Source organism: Nyctibius grandis, chromosome 14 (assembly GCF_013368605.1).
Source record: "Nyctibius grandis isolate bNycGra1 chromosome 14, bNycGra1.pri, whole genome shotgun sequence".
In the NCBI taxonomy this organism is placed as follows: Eukaryota; Metazoa; Chordata; class Aves; order Nyctibiiformes; family Nyctibiidae; genus Nyctibius; species Nyctibius grandis.
In genome coordinates, this window is record NC_090671.1 from 8,035,394 (window position 1) to 8,052,905 (window position 17,512).

The window sequence follows — 17,512 nt, forward strand, 5'->3', positions numbered from 1 at the left end:
TGCTGGGCAGCAGTTCCTTCTTTTCCCAACCAAATGGATTTAAAACTTTCAGTATGACAGGGCAACTAGTGTCTCTCCTGCTGTGGATATTTTGCAGTGACTCCTTACTATCCTCCTCTTCTGTTGTGACCCAAAGACCACCCATGCACTCAGCTCTCTAATAACTGCTGGAAAAAGTGAGGTTTGGTTCCAGCTGCTCAGCATGGTACTGATAAAAGGTTGGTGCATGTTTGAGAAGCCCTGGATTACATCGTCCTTGCCTCTTCCAGCTTGTGTGGCATTTTAGGCTTTGCAAAGTCCAGGGCTGAGAAAGCAAATCCAGGAGCTTCACATAAGGGTGTTTGTCTCTGCGTCTGTGCCCTCACTCTGTAACCTGCGCTCAGAGTCCGCTCTGATTTGCCCGTGCACTGGCAATTGGCTCCTTTCCATGAGGCACCAGAGGGTTTACTGCTGCTCAGGGGGACTCTGCTTGCAGCCCATTAGACGCTTGAAGTGCCATGAAGACCTACTGTCTCCCTTTGGTGTGAGCATTATCCTTCTAATATAAAAATGTGGTTGTGTACTCTGCAGTCCAGCCTATATATACCCTGGAATCAATGCGCAATTGATACCTTCAATTTGAGGTGCAAATAAAAAGGTGGGCATTTCAAGGGATGCTGCACTATTATAGCATATTCCTTTATAAGTACATCAAAACAAACTGCCCTGGGCTTTCACGTGTGTCAGTCAGTAAGCGCTAACCGACAACACAGATTTCAAAGCACTGTGCAGAGAAGGATTTTGCTGTTTTGATCTGTATTTGCAAATGTGCCCAGCCCCTGCCTGCCCAAGTCCTGCTGCTGCAAGCAACTGGGCGCAGCTCCCAGCAGTAACCTATGTCTTTGCTGCTTTTGTGGGTGCTCTACCAGGTTTCTGGGCTCCCAGCAGCTACTGAGCATGCAGAGAGCTTCTCTGCAAAGCATGTGCGTTGAGCCCAGCGCAATCCAGTCCTGTCTGCTCACCGTGCACACGACGTAAAGTCACATTGTGTGTGTAGCTCATAAGAGTATGTCCTGCCCTTTGGCTGCAGGGTCAATCTGTGCCTGTGCAATAGGTCTGGGATGGCTGGATGGCTTCTGAACTTGGGCGTGATAATGGATATGTTTACCCCTGTGGTTCTTTCAGTCAGAATTGGTTATTGGTATTCTTACTCCTTCTCTATATTTCTCCCACATCAGTTCATATGACAACAGTGTCTTTTCTCAGTCTTGGAGACTGTTTAAAAAGGGAGGAAGGGAACATGCTCCAGAGCTTTCAAGTAGCTTTGTGAAAAGCATAGAGTGTATTTTACTTTGGGGGTGATGTATAGCCCAGATAAGACTTTTCACCAAGGACCATTATATCTCAAGTTGGCTTTTTAATTGATTTAGCTCCCCTGATCTGTACATTGCCAGACATGAACCACTAGCCTTTGGACAGAGTCCAAAGTGTAATGGAAAGGTCACTGAAACCCCATCAGCTCTTGTTAAACCTGAGTGAATTTCAGCCCAGCACATTTCTTGTGAATAATTAAACACAGTTAAGCAGGTGATGAACCTCTGTCTCTAGCATTCAGCTGTATTTCAATTAGGAATGGGTTTGTGAAATTCTTGAGGGTTTTGGTGGTGGGTTTTGGGGGGAATTTTTGCTTCTTGTGATGGATAACTGCACCTGGAAACCCAGGGCAGATGTTTTGGTATCTCCCATTTATCACAGCATGAGCTGCTCCATGTGGCACTCAGCTCTCATCAGTTTCTGTTTTCCAGAAGTAAATTCTCCAGTATTTATTTCTCCTTTTCCTATTTTTATGTAACATTTGGAGTTGTTGTCCTTTACTTTGATGTCACTCTCTATCAGTACAACTGCTGTACTCACAGTGAGGGTGTAGTGCTATGGCAACAATATATTATCTGCAGTCTTGCCAGTGAGTAAGATATGGTGCAGAAATTAATTCATTTATCAAAATCTGATGTGGCAGAGCTGAGCAACGGACCTGGCTATCGTGAACCTCCTGCTATTTTCGCAAGACCTGCTGTTCTGTTTCACGTTAGTTATGACACTCAGATACATTCTTTCCTGACTGTTTCCAGTGATGCCTTGTTAAACCTACAGATGTCTTAGCGCCTTGGAAAATATTTTTAGATGTACAATAATCTCCAGGCTATCTTTGGTAGTGTCAAAAAATGGAAAATGAGCATTTTTTTTCTTCTGTTACTATTCCAGAAAGGTACTTTTCTGTGATTTCAGGGTAGGAAAGAGCATATAAGTGGAAAAATCTCACCCAGGCTGGGCTATGTGAGAAATGTGTTACATTTTCACTGCTAAAGACTAAGAGAGCTCTACCTTCTCTGCTCTGTGGTGCAGACTGGGCAGTGTACAGCCTTCAGGGTGCTGTCTTGCACCTTCTCTGTCCTGCGTACACACTGATGGGATGGTCTTTAAGGTACAATGTTTACATCTAATTCCAAATTCTTCTGAAATGTGGGTGTTCAGAATCAGTCAGTTGATAGCCCTTTCATTTATGGTCCAGCTGGTACAGTGCTGGATTAGGAAGACTTTCATCTCTGTGTACCTGTCTCTACTCTACGTCAGTATCATCATCTCAGCCATCCAGACTGTTGTGCCTTTTGGGGTAGGGCAGGCCAGGACTGTGGGTCCAGCTCCCAGGGTTGCTGGATATCAGAGTACTGTTAGAAATGTTAAATCTTTGGTCAGATCTGGTGATGACTAGAAATTGTTTACATGGATTTTACAGTGCACAAATTGGTACGTGTTCTTAACAGACAGGGTTTGGCTAGAAACTCTTGGAGAGGAATCAAACCAAGACAGGCTGCTACAGACTTATGAACACAGTTTGAAAGTTTTCAGGGAAATTAGTACCAGTGCTTAGTCAAATTATGTTTGCTTGTTGACCCCTCTTATCTAATTAGTCCCTACTTCACTGAGCTGCTTCTACTTATGTGCACTGAATCAGCTATTTCATATTATTGTTTTACCACTCTAATGGTGCAAGAAGTCGATTCAAGTTAAGAGATGCTTTCTTTTCCGTGTTATAAACCCATGCCTTGTGATTTGTGCAGAAATAAATAGTTTTGTTGCGTATCAGCCATCTGTTTGAGACTGAGGGGAAGGATGTGTGGTAATCTCAGATAGATATAGGTATATATAGATAGATAGATATATTAGGTGCAGCTGAGCAGTCAAATAGCCAATCCTCAGGGTTTTCTTATTAGGTGTGCGTAAGTATCCAAAGCTTGGGTGCTTGTCTGTACTCTTGAAGTTCCCACATCTTCTCTGTGCACTACACAAGCAGATTTCACTTACTGTTAGAAAGAGGAGGGTTGTATCCTCCTGCTCCATGTTCTGCTCCTCATCTCTGGCCTCCAGGGACCCAGCACCCCGAGGGAGCCTGTGTGCACATGTGCTGCTTGTGCTCCAAGCAGGGTGTAAAATGAACCAGTGGCCTCGTTTACTAGGTAAATCACAGACACATCCTCACACAACAGCCCGTCAGCAGGAGCGGTGTGCCTCGCCCCTGCCCAGTTCAGGAGAGAGTGGTGGGTGCCCAGCGCTGGGCTCCAGGGAAGCGAACCACCAGGGCCATCAGCCTGGCCCTAACAGAGATGCTTTGAGATTTGCAAAATCAAAGGTGGTCCCTTCTCTGTCCTGCAGTGGGGATGATGGTCTGTCAGTAGTTCGTGTCTCATTTGCAAAAGGCCTAACTGGGGCCGAGGGGAGCAGCAGATGGCTTTCAGTCACTCTGCAAGCCAGTGTCAGAGCCAAGACTAAAACCCAGTTCTTGAAATCTCAGGCTCCATCCTCTGTGGCCTACTGCCTCTCTAAGCATATGTAAGATTTTGATAAAAAACACCAAACCTTAATTTAGAGCAGGATTCAAGAAAAACGTCCTATTCAATTACTTAATTATAGGTGAACTATAATTATAAGACAGAAACATGTCTTGCTACAAAAGCACCAAGCAAAAAACCAGAAAGGATTATTTGTTGTTTAATTTAGCAGAGGAAGGCAGCTGATGATGCATAAGTCTATCTGACACCTAGCAAGTTGTGTGAGCCTATTTGTTAATCTTTTTAACTTTCTATTTCATTAGGACAGGGTTTCAAGAGCAAATAGAATAAATGAGATTAAATCTGTCACCCTGAATCACTCTCCTCTGAGTTATGAGCAGAATCATTCTATGTCAGAGAAGTATAATTACAAGGAAAATGCTGCCTGTCTAATTGTGTGCTTCGTTCAGAAGAATTTGAGATCCATAATTATCTCTAGTATGCCACGTTGGCGTGTGCTGGCTCTTAATTTCTGCAGTAAACAAACCATTGAAGGTTTCTCTCCTGAGCAGTTCTTGATGTAGCATGGCTGGTACCCACAAGAGTAGCAATATTATCCTTCAGGTCTCCTGGTTCAAGCAAGGGATCCAAATTAACTTGGAATAGAGCACTCATCGTGCATTTATTTGCACATCTACCTTGAACTTAAACGTTGATTGTGCAGTGAGGAATAATGGCCATGGCAAACAGAGAGTCTTCTGACCTGTAGATATGCCAGGTGAGGCATGTCTAACTGCTTATGCAAAAAGCAAGTCATAGCACATCTGGTGCTGTGTTCCATCACTTAACTTTTCGGTGGTCCAAGAGTATTGCCTTTGACCTCTGCAATGACCGTGATTCTGCAGGTGCTCCTGCAAACACAACGGGTGCAGCTTTCTTTGACAATAATTAAGCTGTAATAGAAAAGCACTGAGTTAGGACTTGGTGTTTTTGCTTCTGGATGTCAGTGCACATCAGAAATCTTGGGGTTTAGTTTTTCTTTCACAAAAATCTGGTGGTGGTGCTCCATTAGGGGACTATACACTACTCTTGGCTCTACTTAATTTATATGGCCCTATAAAATTTGTGGTACTCTTCATGCTACATAATTCCACTGTGAGATGAGTTGAAGACACAAGGACTGTAGCTTCTTGAAATTTTGGGTTCAGCAACCAAAGAAAGCTTTGAACCCATGTGTTGTTTATCTGGATTCATAACAGTTTCTGTTAGAAAAAGCAACTGAAAAGTTCAGCTAGATTTGTCCCATGGATCGGTGTTATTGCTGCTGGAAGCCAATCTCCTGGAGAAAGGATATGCACAAAGTAAAAAGAAACTCACTACAGGTCCTGCTCAAACATTTCTGCAGCTTCCTTTTCGAGGTAGAGAGCGTAGAGGGTCAGAAGCCAGACTTGCACGATGGATTAGTGATAAAACAACCTGCCAGACTTGGATTAGCATTTCTGTTACCTTGCCTAAAATTTTGTGTGCACTCGGGGAGAGGGACAGGGAGGATGCATCATTTTTGGGAATCCTAGTAGCAATTTTATTTTCTTTTTCAGACTTTTTTACAGTTACGAGCCAGGACTTGATCTCCACATCTGTTTTTATCGGTCAGTCTAGTTTACAAATGAGGCCCCTTTTGTCCCATCTAATTTTATATAATCTGTGATGCTGCATAAAGATTCTGGGAAAAAAAAAATAGAAGGATTGTGAACAGACCTTCTGGCTAATATGTACAATGACTCACTCTATCCCTTATTTCAACTTCCGTGAAGTATTTTCAGATATACTATTTACCCATTAAATGAGCTGTTTAGTTTAGCTTATGGCTAAAGTTTTTCCTACTATTTTGATGTATTTGTTGGGAACATGACAAAGTAAATCACAAATGAGAACATTAACAAATGCTTACATTAATCATCTGATACAGTCTCTCTCATTATAATCTTGTCCTAAGTAACTAGTTACCTGCAAGAAAGGGTTTCGTGTCCCTTGATTTGCCAATTTACTTGACTTTACTGCCAAGGAAATCTCTCCTCCATGCTTGACAAGCAATGGGTAACTTCATAATCTTTCTCTGTGTAGGCAATTTCTTCATGGGAAGAAATGAAGTCAGTCATGCACATTGCTGAATCTAATTTTACTGTAATTTAGAGGGAAGAACCCTTCTCTGGGTAGAATTCATTCTGTAACTGCTTATTTCAGGATTTCTTTTGCTTTCCTCCAAAGGATCTGGCAGAAACTGTTGTTAGTGACAGGCCTGCAGCTTGCTTGGCAAGGTCACTATGGCACGTTTCATGGCAAGCGAGAAACTTCTGCCTTGCCTTGGTTTTCAGTCATCGACAACTGCTTTGAGGAAAACTGAGCATGACAGCTACTCAGTATGACCTTGCTGCACATTGAAATTCCACCTTCTGGGGAGCACAAGGGTCTTAGGGTACCTCGTGGAGTCAAGCTGTCTTCAGCTGGGTCTGTCTGACCTAGTTCATCTCCATCAGCTTTCTCTTCTGTAAGACCTGCTTGTTTACCCAAGCTCCACGATCACCTGGATGAGATCCCAAATGCAAGAGGAACACAGAGAAATTCAGCTCTCCTTCACTGAGCTCTCAAACCTTTCCTGTTCTCTTATGAATTTCCTGGGCCTTTCTCTGCTTAAGACTAGTCCCAGGAGAAACCCCATGCTTCTGCTCCCCCTCTGTGGGCTGTAGCAAGGCATCCCTACCCAAGCGAGAAGATTTACTTTTTTCCTTCTCCCCTAGTCAGCCTGGAGGTTTGGCCCCAGCCAGAGGCATATCTTGCTCTCTGCTTTACAGTTCATTCACCCTGGGCAGGATTTGTCCATTTTTTATTTGCTCCAGGCCAGGCTGGTTGAAGAACGCACAAGGAAAGGTCCTTTTAAAGGCAGTTTGCAGCAGTGCAATGTTAAAAGCCTGGCTGTGAAGAGGAGAGGACTGCAAAACAATCTCTTCCTGCCTGCTCACAAAGAAATGGGAGGAGAAAGCGTGGTGCCCTTCGAACGCTGGCCACAAGAGTGTGTTTAACAGTGTCTTTTCAAGGTCAATGACACCATTCTCAGCTGTTCAAAACAGCACATCGGTAGCAAAACCAGTGTGAATTAGATTTGGGAGAAGGCTGGGTGTTTGTTGTTTTTTCTTTCTCTCCGCAGGCTTCAGCCTGGCAGACAACCAGATTCATCCGTAGATGTGATTCAGGCAAGATACAATCCAGAATATGTGGGCTGATGTATGATTGATGCTAATGGTGGCAAAGTGTTGCTGGTGGGTGGCTGTCTGCACAGTGGCTTTGGAGGAGTCCCTGGCTGTCAAGGCAGGTGGCAATCTAAGGAGCCACTCAGTCAGGGGTCTTACTTTTTTCAAAGAGATTCTTTGTCCCACATTTTTCCTTACTTATATTTGCAAGATTCATAAGATTGATCAGATTTTTCCCCTCAGCAACCCTATAACACCAAACCTCTTTATACAGAACAGAGAAGTAGATTTGGTGTAGTGTTCAGAGATAAGCTTTAAAGAGGCTGCAGATGGCTGAGTGAATAAACACTGTTCTTTATTGGATAAAGCTGCCTGTAAGACAAGCTGTTTTCTGCCCTGGTCCTGCCCTCCTCTGCTGGTGGGAAGTGTTCTTCTTTGCAGCTAGAATAATTTTCATATAATTAACAGGCATTTCTCCGTCCTCTTTCCAAAGTCTCCTACTTTTTCTCCTTTACCCTTTATCTTCAGTTCCTCTCAGTTAATTTGCCGTAAGCAAGCCTTTCTGGTGTTTCTGAAAGTGTTCACATGGCAGATGCCATCCACTTTCTTTTTGATGTTGCATTCTTACATTCTGCTGACACCTGCAGAGCCCATGCTCAGTCTGAGTAAACTTTCCCCCAAGGAGAGATTTTGTAGTGTCGGTTCTGAGTGTGTTGAAAACTACTCAGGGAAGCGTGGTGAGAAGTGAGTGTGCTTCTCTCTGTACCTGCTGTGGAGATCAGTGGTTTAAGAATCACATTCTGCTTTACACCAGTGAAAACTGAAAGTAAGACCAACTGCAACAAGGCAATATGGAGGGTAAACAGAAATGCAACGAGATTAAGGCTTTACACAGCGAAGCAAAATGCCAGGTTGCAAATAAGGCAATAGAGTTGCAAAGCCCTATGAGCCATGTGAACAATTGGTGCTTTCTGTACTATGGAACAAAGCGGCTTTACAAAGGGTGTCTGCAGTGTACTTTAGATCACTGAAACTGGCTCTATGGAAATTTCTGTTGTTAAACTGCAAATTCAGCCTTGCTGCATGGCTGGTGGGGAGGGGACGAGATGACTTCTTTATATGATGATGGTGAATGGGAAGAAACTAAGCGTTACAGCTGAAAGAGCCCTTACCTATAACTTTTCTTATCCACAGGTGCCCCTGGTTGACAAAAGCCATCTCCCCAGCCATCCCAGTGTACAATGGGCTCGTGTTCTTGTTTGTACTGGCAAACTTCAGCATGGCAACTTTCATGGACCCTGGAGTTTTCCCACGAGGTAACAGAGAATGGGACTGTTGTGGGGGGGATTTGAAAACCGAAGCCAAAGGAGGTGTCAGGTATCCAAGTACAATTTGCTGACTAATACCCTTTTCCCTCATCTTCTTTCTTGTAGACTTTATTTATCATGCTCAGCTGGCAATAGAGGTGAGATGGTAGTGAAATGCTGGATACGCTCCATCTCTTTTCTGAGCTAGGTGTCAGTTGTCCTTGCAGTTGCTCAGACTGGCAGTCGAGGGCATGGGGTTGCATAGAATGGTTCTCCCTCAGTAGCTCTCCTGACTGATGTGATTGCGATTGCCATCCCCTGTGTCATGCTGGCACGTTGGATTTAAGTCACTGTCTTCACAATAGGTAGCTTGAGCATGGTGGAGGGGAGAGGCTAAACTTTCTGAAACAGCTTCATCAAAGCAGACCTTCCAAAAAGCCTTAAAACAAATGCAACAGCATTGAATGCTAAAAAAGGTAATGAATAAGGCTTGCCTTAGAGTGTCTAAAAATGTATACATTTAGAAAGATATGCCTGCTTAAATTAGTGCTGATTCACAGCTGATTAAATAGAATAAAGATCGCTCAGCTTTTATAATGGGAACCACAGTGCAGCTATCTCTTTTAACACATCCTAATGAGAGAATTATCACCTCATTTCATTGGTCTTCCAATAATTATTCACATGCAGTTTGCAGCAGAGACTGCTCTAGGCAGTCTTGCTAAACCAGTGGATCTGTGCTCTCTGGAAGCTGTGCTTTCCCCCTCTATTCACTGAATTCAATATCTATTTTGAATTGCTACCTGACGAGAACAAGGTACCTGTCCTGCTGGCTTCCCTGAATAGCAAGTGCCAGGTTTCTCCAGGTAGCAGGGTCTAATGGTGAGCATCTGTCTGCCATTCCTTGCAGCTGAGGCTTTTGAACCCCTGATTAAGTGTTGCAGCACTCCAGTTAAGGAAATAATTATGTGTAAAGGCAAACTAAGGCAAAGGCAAGATTCAGTCATTTGTGCGAGATTAAGCGATGCAGTGTTTAGGTGCTTCAGGGTACAAATAGGTGCTAGTGAGATTTTCAAAAGAGCTTAAGCACTTAGAGCTTTTACTGAGTTTCCTGGACTTTTTAGTTCCTCCACCTCAGCAGAGATAGCAGCGGTTAAACATGCTCTGGGTGTGAGGTTATCGAAAGCATCCATGCTCTTTGCCTTTGGTAGGAGGAGAGCTAGAATAAAGTTGTTCAGTTTTGAAAATGTCAGTCTGGGAATCTAATGTCTTTGTGCAACATAGTTCCCTCAGACCAGAGCCTGCAGCCGGGCGCTCACCATGCCTGACGAGTGATCAGTACTGAGTGCGCTATAAATTCACACCTTCCCTTACGCTTCTCTAACTTCTTCTTGCAAACAAGTTCTTTATGTTGGGCTTCACTTTTAAAGGAGAAAAGCACAGGGAGATTAATGGAAGCTTTGAAACTTCCCGTCTCCCTTAACACAAGGGAGTCATGAGCAAAGCAGGAAGAGGAGGAGTTTCCCACAACTCACCTTTCTTCTGTCTCTCTCTTCATTTGTGGCCTTGGCTTTACATCTCTGTGCTGTGCATGTGCTTGGTCTGGAAGAGGCTGGGAGCGAGGGGAGTGGGGAAAGGACAAGAAAAGGGGTGGAAGTCATCCTGGAAGAAAGTGATGGAGTAGGAGTTTAGATGTGTGAAGGAAGAAAACTGATAAGGAAAAGAAAAGATGGAAAAGATGATAAATACCAGTGTTGGGAGGAAAGAGGAGCAGATGTTACTTCAGATCACAAGTGTGCATGCAGAAAAAGCTATCACCACCCCACGCCGCCTGCAGAGCTGCCAGCGCAAGGAGTTCAAAAATTGTAGGAGTTACTTAAAATGAATGTACGATAGATCTATTTGCTTTCTGTTATTGAAATTACGTTCAGTCTTCTTGGTTTTCAAGCTTTTTAGCACATTTATGATAGTTACAAATTTACTTCAAAAAACAAATAAACAAATAAGCAATATAAAAGCTGAGATTCTAATGAAATCACATTATTCCTTTAAGGAAGCCACCAAAAATCATAAGAGATGTTATAAAAACACGAAACTTGGCTGCCCCGTGTCACTGAATCACACTATGAGAATCTGTGTAGTAAGATACATTCCTCTGCCAATGTATTCTTCTGCTCAGATCACTGAAAGCTGGAAATAAACACATTTCTAGCTATATTATATAAGCTTACAGGTTCTGTGGCAGGTAGAACTTGAGCTATGAGGGGAAGTAAACCCAGCTCGTTCTTGTATTGTTGAAGAGGACCTGAATCAAACTCCCAGATGCATTACTCATTTTTTAATCATTTCTTAATTTGCTGGCTCTCTGAATGTTTCTGGTATGAATCAGGATTGGCTCTGTGCAAGTGAGTTGCCAGTAATACATCAAAATGAATGAGAAGGAAAGGAAGTATTAAGTCACCGAAATTGGGGCTACCCTGGGTTGAGACTGGCAATGTTCATTGCTGGCTAATTACAGATACCAACTACAAACTGGCTTCCAGTATTTTTGATGTGAATCTATACAAACTCTTCAAGTGTGTGTCAATTCTGTATCTCTAATGTGTGGGTATATGTATATGTAGGTATGTACAATGTACAGACTTCTTTGTCTGCGTAGTCAGTTTTTTTACAAGAGCTTAAATGGTTTGACCATTCTAGTGTCTTGTTTTCATACACCCACATGTGTTATAGAGCATGGGCTAGTTTGTAATAGTATTGAAGAACCTACAGATTGTATTTATGGAAGTGCCTAATGGATTTAGAGTCTAGCTCTCACTAAGGGTCCCACTGATTACTTAGGAAAGAAAATTATAGAGAATGGTGCCAGTACAGCACTCTGCTTCCATGCACAAATGTTAATCCAGAGAGTACTCTTGCAAGGTTAGTACTGTAGCTGAGCCAGATCCCAAGCTCATCTAAGTGAAGGGAGAAACTCCCTCTGAAGTCAATAGAAATTGGATCATTTTAGTAGGGATAGCACATCTAGAGAAGATTTAATATAGAACTAAATGACAGTGATTGATGTCCCACTGGGACAATATTATCAAATTCCACCTAATTTGGAGCCAGTCAACCAATGCCAGCTGCACTATAATGTTTAACTAGGTGTTAAATAGATGTGAACTTCTTAGATTTTCTCTGTCAAAAGCAACAAATAAAGATTACAAGAATCTAGAATGAAAGATGAACTTTCATGAATGTCAGTCTCATTTTTTTTCCTTTTCTTCCCAATATATATTTGTGTGTTATAGACTGGCTTTTATTTTGTGCATTCATTTTTAAATAGCCTCTTTTCTTAAACAGGGCAGCATGTAGCTGAGATGATAAACCATCTGCCCTCTGTGTTGTCCGTAATAAGATGACTGCCATATTGTCATCCTCATCTTCCTAGTGGCAAAGAGAGGCTGTTCTGACAGCCCATCACTTCCACCACTCTGTTATCTCTCTGACAAGCCCAAGAGCACGTGCAGTGCCCCTGTATCCAAGGCACTGACTGGATTAGCTCTTTTATCTTTACCTTCTGTTATTTCCACTAACTTTTAGTTTTGCATTGAGCAGCAGATGAAGATGAAGATAAAGACGACGACTTCCGAGCTCCACTCTACAAGAATGTGGAGATTAAAGGAATCCAAGTACGGATGAAATGGTGTGCCACCTGCCACTTCTACCGTCCTCCACGCTGCTCTCACTGCAGCGTCTGTGACAACTGTGTTGAGGTACCAGTTCTGTTGGTTACATGATCTGTTGGCTTTGCCTCAGTGAGGGGGTTGCACATACTACTGGGAACATGCAGTTGGGTGCTTCCCCCAGCATTTCAGTTCTTGGAAGTTCCCAGCTGTAGCCTTGTTGGTGGACTCCTACTAATTAGTACCATTTGAAACATAGCCCTCAGTTATGATGTATGTTATATATGCAATAATGTTTGATGTCAGCTTTGTTGCCAGTGATAATTAGAATAAAAATTTATAACGCTGGAAATGTCTTCCTTGAAGTAGCTAAGAGATCATGAATTTAAAAAGGGGTGAATGGAAGAGTGAATGGAGAGGCAGAGTTCAGGAGAGCAGGAAATTCAGGATGAACCATTGTAGCTTGTCATGTGTGAGCTTAGGGCTCATAATTTAATTTGGAACAAACTGGTGCCTACATTCGTGGACAAGCAGAGAAGCTAGAGTGGTGTGTGAGCTTTAGGAAAACCAAACTCAGAATTCAGCGAGTGGTTCTCCAGTCAATGGAAGGACCCCATGTTTATTTCAACACCCCAGCTCAGAGCATGAACTCATTCATGTTTCTAATGTTGGTCGCTCTGAATGATGGGACTTTCATGGTTCTTGATAGCCCTAGGGTCTTGGTGAGGCACACAGGATTTTTAAAAAATAACCCCCACACAGTAAGATGTGCTTTTGGGCTATAAGCATCTCCCAAACTTGCAAGTACAAAGTGCTGTATACATAGCAGTGTATTGCCAGGGGGAATTTTTTATTGCTGAGCTAAAAATTCCACTTCTTAAGGATCATTTCTGCTGCAAGGTCTATTTTTTTCCAATAGAAAGATGAAATCTTTAATATGTCTAAAATATATTCAGCTGTGCCATTAGAATGAAAGGAATTAGTAATCAGAAAGGGAGAAAATACCAGAGTCAGCTGGAATGCTGTATACACCATCTTTGTCCTAATCCTCTTCGCCATAAGCAAGGGAATAGTCCCAAAGAAAGCAGCACAGTTACGTGTGAGAGAAAGGCTGTCTGGGTTTATCTGGTGTCAGTCACTTTCTTCTTCAGGCCAATATATATCTAAGTTATAATTATCTGGAAGCAGTGCTGTGCCTAGTGACCATCAATAAATAGGACAAGGCTGTCCTGTTGTAGAAGGCCTTAGAAGGATGCAGGATTTGAGAAGATGGAGAGTAAGGAGCTGCCAAGGTCCCTGAGGAGAGGGGAATAGCCACAGCTATTCATAAGTTGTGTCACACAATTGCTTTAGACTGCTGTGAATTGTTGAATAGAGTTGGGTTTTTTTGTAGAAAACCTGAGTTGTATATTCCTAGTTTTAAAACATAAATGTTTTCACTAATTCTAGGTCCTGAGGATTGTTTAGATGATGGTAAATTCTCAGTTGTCCCATGGAATTTCTTTCTTCTGCCTTTCCCAGTGGCTCAGCATGAAAATACATTTTCAACAAATTAATTTTCTCAGAAAAAGATTGCTCAAAACTCACTGGTATAAACACCTGCAATTTCATGCTGCCATAAGACCACCATGGGAATCGGTTCTGCAGCAGAAATGAAAATGGGTGACAATCCAAAAGTAACCTGAATTAAAATAGCAGAATGCAAGGTGACTCTGCGTAGCTCTCCAGAAGTTTTATTGACAGTCAGATCAGTTGAACGTTCCTTACTATTCTGGTGGGCAAGTAGGAAGCTCTGCTTGTATAATTAAATTATGACTGCTGTGGATGAATATAGGCAAAAAGCATTAATGACTTCTGAATCAATAAATCACAGTCTTAAACAGCATGCTTTATTGATTTTTGTGATGTGATTTCCTGCTCACCTCTCTATTCTAGAAGAGCTTGGAGACAGTGATAGGAGTGACTCTACTGGCTTTTCCATGTGGAACCCATTCAGAGTTGTAATTCACATCTTTTCACTTTCAGTCTAGAATGGGCAATAAAAATTATTTTCCCAAATATAAAACTTTTGAGCTAATCTGATAAAAATGGACAAACAACCAAAACCAACAATAGTTGCAGAAATAAAAACAGTTAAAACCTAAAGCCTGCTGTGACCAGAGGGACCAAAAATGAATCTGTGACAAAAGTAGTTAGATTTTTGTTTTCTTTACTGAAGTGTTTGCAGGGGGTACTTATATAGTTTCATAATGGATAGATACTTTGGGCTGCATACAACCAGATTTGCATAATAGACATGTGCTATATCAGCATTTCAGATATACCTTGAAATTATCTTTATTAAATTGCCCCTGTCATTTTCTAATGTGCTTTGAGAAAGCTCTAATCCATTTTCTTGTATTTTGTACATTTTTGGTAAATATATTGTGCAAAACTTAAAAATACTAAACCCCCTTTGTCATCATTGAGGAATGTTTAAAAATAGCCTCACCACAAAACAAAAAATAATTCCTTTGTTGATGTAATGAATGTGTAATATCTGTTCTGAAGAACACAGAAATAAGAAGGGTTTATTTCTTGCACCTGATCTTGTCTTCATGTCAAGAATAATCCCATTGAAGACAGCGGATTTACATGCTTATAAAACTGTGTAAAGACACTTGAAAGGTGTCTGTGGCTTGCCCTCATTATTAAATCTCCTGTTAACAGGGATCTGACTTTATGAGGCACTTCAAACTTTTGACTGAGACAAATAGTTTGGTTTGGGTTCATAACTATTAATGAACTTGTGCAGAACTTTGCCCGTGTCTTATCCAGATGTTGCTTTTCTTTGAGGACCTGCTTGGTAAAAAAGTATCTTTCGTGATTTCCATTGTTTAAAGTGGATTCATTCAGCTTCATATAAATACAGAAATGTGGGGCAGAGAATGCTGCAGCAGTATTGCATCTTCAAAACATTCTAGATTACAAGAACTTCATTGTAATTGTTTCCTAATGCTAAGGATGATAAAAAATTAGTGCTTCTGCTGCTAGCGGATAAATAGCCTGTCTTTTTTTTTTATATCCTCTCTTCAAACCCTATAAACACTCAAGTACCTCTCATCCATAGATACAGAAACCACTTGGTCCTAAGAAAAGCCTTTTAAAGAGAGTGTAGCAAGTTGTGAAGCTGCAGAAGTAGCCTGATTTAATTTTGCATGATGATGGTTCAGATTTATCTCTAAGACAATGTATTTCCTTTCATGGTTTGGATATTGTTCCATCTTTCCCTTTCTTTACAAGGATTTTGACCATCACTGCCCATGGGTCAACAATTGCATAGGACGGAGGAACTACCGCTATTTTTTTCTCTTCTTGCTGTCCTTAAGTACGCACATGGTTGGAGTATTCACCTTTGGGCTCATCTTCGTATTAAACCATATGGAAAAGCTGGGAGCAGCTCATACCACCATTACGTATCCTTGGTTTTGGGCTTTCAAGACTCAAGGTGGCCTTGAGGAAAATGTGAAAGAGTGAATCTGAAGATTTGTCTTCCTGGAACTGGTGAAGATCTACTCCTCTCCTGATTTTCCATTGCCGTTCCCCTGTCAATGCATAGTGCAGGTTTTCCTCTGTACCCATCTGACCTGTGTAACCATCGATTACCCCCAAAACTGTAGCTGACCTTCTGCCTATCTCAATCTTTGCCATGACAACCCAGCAGAAGGATATGCTGCCTCCCCAAATTTTACTTCCAATTGAGTGTGACTCTAAACTGTTGGATACTATTTACTGTATTTAAAACTCTGTATTTTAAAGCAGAGTTTGCCCTGGAAGCAGCCCCCCTGCATGCTGGTGTAATACAAACCCCTGGCTCTGAGGGGTGCTGCTGCTGTTGATAGATAGTGCAGAATGGTCTTTACAAGGTGGTTAGAGCTAGAATCAATGAGTTCGCTTTATTTTTTAACCATCTCAAGGATAAGGACCCAGGCTAGGAGCATATGGACTTGACTGAGATAAAATTTAGTTAGCCTAATTAAAGGTGAGCGACACCCTCCCTATTTCCAAGATGTTTTTTTTCCTGCTTTTCCTCTCCCTCTTCTTCATAGCCTCTTTTTCCCTTCACTCATCCCAGTTTCTTTAACTCCTGGATACAGAATGGCTGTCATGTGTGTGGCTGGCTTATTCTTTATTCCAGTCATTGGTCTCACTGGCTTCCATATTGTTCTAGTGGCCCGAGGGCGCACAACGAATGAACAGGTAAGAAGCAATCCTTCGTCTGTGTTTGTGGCTAAGATGTTCAGTTGGGAAGGAAAATCAGCAAGTCAGCTTGGGTAAAGCAAAAAATGATCCAAATCTTAGCAGTAACACTCTTACAGGAGCTTTTGTGAAGATCTAGGAAGACTGCCTAGTTTTTTATTTTCAGATTTTTTTCTTGAATGCGCTACAAGCAAAGATTTCCGCCTTCTAACCACAAAGGATCATCCGAGGCTTATTTACCATTTAAAATCTACTCATGGCCTTGAAATAGGTTTTATGTGGTGAGTACTGTCAGCCCCAGAAGTTCAAACTTTATGAGTCAGACTGAACAAATCATGAGATTGAATGAAAGAAAGAAAGGAAAAGATTAAATCATGCTTTTGCCCTGTCTCCTGATATTTTGAACTCCCCCAGCTAACCCACACTGCACATAATAAGATCTGAGCTAGCTCTTTGTCTTGCTCTCTTTGTCTCTCTCTTGTTCTCATGCGTATGTGCACACACACACACAGAGGCTATTGGACCTCACTTGTTTTGTTTCTCCAAACCAAGTGCCAACATGACATCTTGTGCCAAAAATCCTGTACAACTTTAGTTCCCCTACAGTTACTCAAGTGTATATAATTGACAGCCCCTATGAGGGTGATCCAGACCTATATGCCTGTGCATATCAATGGCATGATACGGGTGATAGAGATCTAGTCACGGAATCAATAGCATGCCCCTGCCATTGGTAAGGGGTAGCCGAGTTAGAAAGTTTGACGCTGGGTGACGCAGCGTGCCAGTCAGCTGCACACAGCATTTTCAGCTTTCTTCCCAAGGCTAATGAATTGTGTGCATTCCAGTGCTTTACCCTTTCACAGCTCCAGCTCCAAAGCACCTCTCACACATCTGGGTTTTTTTCACTTTTTTTTCCACATCACACTTCTTTTTCACTTTTTTTTTTCCAGATGCATTTTTACTGCTCTTGCATCCATGTGTTCTCTCTAGCTCTCACTGAGCAGCGTGCTGTTCTGGCTGTCCTGCAGGCTGATGGCTTCGTGCTTGTGTAGCTCGTATGGCTGTTGTGCAGAGTGTAAGAAAGAGTGGAAGACATCTGTCTGAGGCCAGGCCTTCGTAAGCTGGGATGAGATTGTCTCCTGTCCTGCAAGAGACAATGAAAACTTTTATCCAGAATAGTGTGGGAGGTTTACATAAGCGAAGAATCTGAAGTCATCCCTAATTGTTGCCTAACATGGCCTTTG

The 17,512-nt window shown here is 42.1% G+C and overlaps 1 protein-coding gene across 1 annotated transcript in view; it reads left to right on the forward strand.

Annotated features, from left to right (window-relative positions):
* ZDHHC8 (zinc finger DHHC-type palmitoyltransferase 8) overlaps window positions 1-17,512 on the forward strand; it is a 107,825-nt gene that overhangs the window by 77,654 nt on the left and 12,659 nt on the right. The window contains exons 2-5 of the mRNA XM_068412908.1: window positions 8,249-8,370; window positions 11,962-12,119; window positions 15,312-15,484; window positions 16,166-16,268. Of these exons, the coding sequence (XP_068269009.1) occupies window positions 8,249-8,370; window positions 11,962-12,119; window positions 15,312-15,484; window positions 16,166-16,268 (556 nt within the window). The remainder of the gene's footprint in view (window positions 1-8,248; window positions 8,371-11,961; window positions 12,120-15,311; window positions 15,485-16,165; window positions 16,269-17,512) is intronic.